A 4,233-nucleotide genomic window follows, 5' to 3' on the forward strand; every position below is an offset into this window, starting at 1 on the left:
GGGGGGGGGGGTAAGATACACTTTAAAGAAGCCATCTGGGAAGGGTTGATGATCATTTCCAAACTCGGTGGAGTCTATCGTTCTACAGAAAATCTTACTAGGAGCGGATGTCTCAGCAAGTTCAACCCAAAGGGCAGACTGTACAAATGAGCTCCTCCACAGACTCTACAGGCCTCAGTTGGCAGATTAAAGGTCAAAGATTATTTTCACTAAAACAGCCCAAGTTAGGTTTGGAAAGTCTCGGCTCWAAAGGAAAAGAACAAGAACAGATAGCTTGATTAAATCCTGACATGTAAAACCGTAGAATTTGAAAAAATGTAGACTTGAAGAGTCAGAAATTCAGGGGTCACTCACCCAAAAGTTTGTTGACGTTATTCTTCTGTAGATGGCCGATGAAGTGCCATTTGATTTCCGGACACGATTCTAAAATCTGAATTAACGCAGAGGAAAACTTATCACAGAACCAAACCCACAAATAYTGGCTGTAACCTTTAAAAACACAAACCCACCAAAGGATCCGAAGCTTTGTCCACGAGCTCGTTGACCTGTTTGGGAGGCGCAGAGAAAAGTCYGTTACTTTCAGAGTTTGTTCGGCGGGACACCAGCCGTGTTTTCTACTCACGTAATTCTCTCCAAAGTTGCGCTGCCCTTGTCTGTAGGCCTCCACGATCAACTCGGGGGGCTTCGTCTTGCTGACGGCGACGAGGCGAGGCGGGACGGCCGGGACCGCCTGCGGAAGGACGAGACGTTCTTCGTCAGTACCATCGGCCCAGAGTGACGCAGGATGAATTTGTTTTTGCACAGCGACTCACCGGGAGGGTTATTTTTTGAACAAACAATAAGAAAAGTGGCCGGTGCAAAGCTGAGATGCTGTTAAATATCAGAACAGTTTGGTTTACTGGGAACACACTGAGCATTCAAACAAGCTTCCACTCAATAATCTTCAACTGAGAGAACCGTGCCAAAAAAAATCTCTCTTTTTTTGTTTTATTTTGCTTCCAAGCAGCCAGATGTTTCATAATCTTTTAGATATCTCACAGAGTAGATCTTTCTGGAGGTCTTTCAAGGTTTTTCTTTGGACTTTTGCTGCTGTGTCCAGGCATAAAAAAAACTCTCTCAAAGATATAATTTGTTCCCTTTTCTGTAGCCGAACCTAAAAAAGAAATCCCAAACGTAACAGCTTGACCCACACAAAATGAGACGCTGTTAGCCCAGAACGTGACCTACGCTAGATCAACTGAAGGATAACGTGTCTCTGCTGGATTTTCTCCCCTTTTTGAAGAAACGTGACATTCAGTAATAAATCACACTTTTACTTTTGTCCTCCTCTAGCTCAGGCTCAGCTCTCAGTGGTTTTTTTTTAAAGAAACAGCACAATGATGAGAATAGCAAATTTAGAAATCACCTGTCACGTGCATGTCCTTCAAATACAAAAATACTTTTTTATACTTTTATAATTTAGTCACATGACTGGCACATTTTCTTTTGAATGCAGCTCTAAAGATAGGATTTAACATATAAATTTAATTGTAGATTTATTTACACATATTTAACAGTTAGCAAAAATTAGCCAAATGAGCTAAATAACAGTAAAATGTTAGAAAAATTAAACTGGGATTTTACACTCAGAAACAGAGCTAAATAAATATCTAAACATATTATTTTACTTTCTAATACGTGTCAGCAGTGGTGGGCAGCACGAATATAAAAATTAGGTCCACTAGCCCTAAAACACTAACTCAAATATCTAGGTCCCCTAATTTTAAAGCACTAATGCACTGAAATTTTTAGCAAAAGCTAATTCTAAAGCACTAAACTAACCCAGTCAACCCATGAACATTCTTCAACAGACAACGAGTCACATGTCGAAATGTTGATCTCTTAAGACTTATTCACAGTCCACAGTTGGATTTGAGTTCATATATTGTCAATATGTCACCTGGTGGATAAGTGACAAGAACAAAATGAGTGACAGCTTTCACCTTCTGCTGTTAACATTAATGTTGATCAATAACTTTTATAAAAAGGGATTTTGATAAAGTCAAGTTTTTGTAATTTTTCCCCCCGCTTGTTTTCATGCTGACCCTCTGCTTAGCATTTCGAAATTTATCTTAAGGTTTTATATAGTTTGTTTTCTGCTTTGGTTTGAAAAATCATGAAATTGTGACGCACACTACGTCTACGGAGCTCTGCAATTTTTTTTTTTTTTACGTTATAATGGAAGTCAAGGGAGCACTTGCTTCCTAATTTTCAGCCTTTAAAGACCTCTAAATCCTTAATGGGTGGTCCGATTAAAAAAAAAACACTAAATAGTTTTGGAATCTGTACAAAAAGGAAAAACAGCTCTACAATAAGTTTGAAAATTTTATTAAAATCCCTATGGTACCAGAGGTTTATAGCAACTAAGTCCATTTACTTTGTTACAGTACTTAAGTAGTTGGTTTTTTTTTTTTTGGAGGATTTGCAATTTTACCATTTTTTTATTTTTTGTTACATTTTAAAGCTAAAAATGATACTTTTACTTCTTTACTTTAAATGTACTTTGTTACAAAATTAAATATGTTGGAACTCATGAAAGATGTTTCTGCACTCTAAAAAAACAAAGTGTTGAATTTACTCAACAAAGTCAGGTCAACTGGCTCCACTAAGCCTAGTTGAGTAAATTGAGCAAAGAATAAACATATATTGATCAATTTACTCAAACTGGTTTAGTGGAACCAGTTTGGTTCAGTAAATTTTTATTTCTTAGAGAGTGYGTAAAAGTACTTTTACTTTTCCAATTTTTGTGAACAGTTTTAAGACTTTTACTTGAGTAGTTTTCTCATAAGTGAAATGTATTTGTACCAGTCATTTTCTCTTCATGTAATTTTACTTTTAGTTATTTTTTCCAAGTACTTTAGTGCTTCTAAATTTAGCAAGAGCTAATCCACTAATATTTTTTAAATGCAACAAAAGCCCTAAAGCACTAATCAGGAAGTTAGTTCCCCTATTAGTGCTTTAGTGGAACTGTGCCCACCACTGCATRTCAGTTTACTTCTCTCAGCCTCTCCAGGCTCTCTTCCACCTGCTCCCTACTCTCACTATAGAGGTCTTCTGCAAGCATGCCGTTTCCTGTTTTTAAAAGAAAAACTTTCAAATACCTCCAGAAACCCTTAAAAGATTACAAGTATAAAAYAAAGAAAATGATGTTGGCAGAGCACATAATCTCAAAGGACTTCATGAAATGTCACTTAGGCTAAATGGAGCTGATCAAAAGCACGTGCTTTTATTTTAATTCAGAACCATAAAATAAAGAGTTAAAGTGGCGTCCAGATGATCTACATGCACGCATTAACCACGCTGCCAGTTTAAATCATGCATCGTGTTGTCAGAGTGCTGCCAGGAGAAAGGTTGAACATGATGTTTTGGCAGCCTTACGTAACACAACCGGTCGCGTTTTCTGCACCGACACTTGTTCTATCCGCGCGCCGACACCGCAGCGTCAAGAGCCGGCGCCGCCGAGCGGAGACCTCCCCGGACCGCGGTTACCTTGGGCCGCCGCGCCGCCGCCTGGTTCACCCGCTCCAGCACGGACTGCACCGCCTTGCCAATCTCCCCCGACATTGCTACTTTCCACATGAAACTGCGACGCAAAACGAGTCGTGGGGCTTGACGTAAAAGCGCGGTGACGACAATCCGCTTTCAAATTAAAAGTCCGGTTGAAAAAAAATCACAGAAAAAATCTTAAGGCTTAGAAAAATATCCATTTCATAAATACATAAAAACATAACTATCAATAGAGTGAAGACTAATGTTGTTCCGCAAAACTTAAATCCAAGCGTTTTTCTTAAAAAAAAAAAAAAAAAGCAATCGATTAACTACTTCCGCTTACGACCGGAAATACATCCATTAATAATTTTACAGGGGATTAAAGGTTACAAAAATAACATAAATACATAAACATATTCTAGATTGTGAACAACTACAAAAAAATTCTGTAGTTTTTGATTCGGTTTTGTTATTAAAGTTTGCTTATTAAAAATTTAACATAGCCGGATTATTAACAGAGCGAGCTGAAGCGTCCCCTGCCGGTCAAAGCTCGACATTTCAGTCTACTTTGTCTGTTCTTTATTCAAAATAAATAAGTAGAATTGTAAAGTAACTAAGTACAAAAACTTTGTTACTGTACTTAAGTAGAATTTTTGGGCATCTGTACTTTACTTGAGTAATTATTTTTCAGCCTACTTTTTACTT

At 37.8% G+C, this 4,233-nt stretch overlaps 1 protein-coding gene across 2 annotated transcripts in view; it reads right to left on the reverse strand.

Annotated features, from left to right (window-relative positions):
* plpbp (pyridoxal phosphate binding protein) overlaps positions 1-3,647 on the reverse strand; it is a 6,048-nt gene extending 2,401 nt beyond the window's left edge. The window contains exons 1-4 of one of the 2 annotated variants that reach the window (XM_014016309.1): positions 3,529-3,647; positions 623-730; positions 510-545; positions 355-430 (exon numbers count right to left, since the gene is read on the reverse strand). In XM_014016309.1, coding sequence (XP_013871763.1) covers positions 355-430; positions 510-545; positions 623-730; positions 3,529-3,618 — 310 coding nt within the window. In that variant the 5' untranslated portion in view covers positions 3,619-3,647. Of the gene's footprint in view, positions 1-354; positions 431-509; positions 546-622; positions 731-812; positions 1,437-3,528 lie in introns of those variants that run through there. The other variant, XM_014016307.1, reaches the window with a different exon arrangement.
* Between the last annotated feature and the right edge of the window lie 586 nt (positions 3,648-4,233).

The sequence above is a fragment of the Austrofundulus limnaeus genome, unplaced genomic scaffold (assembly GCF_001266775.1).
Source record: "Austrofundulus limnaeus strain Quisiro unplaced genomic scaffold, Austrofundulus_limnaeus-1.0 Scaffold142, whole genome shotgun sequence".
In the NCBI taxonomy this organism is placed as follows: domain Eukaryota; kingdom Metazoa; phylum Chordata; class Actinopteri; order Cyprinodontiformes; family Rivulidae; genus Austrofundulus; species Austrofundulus limnaeus.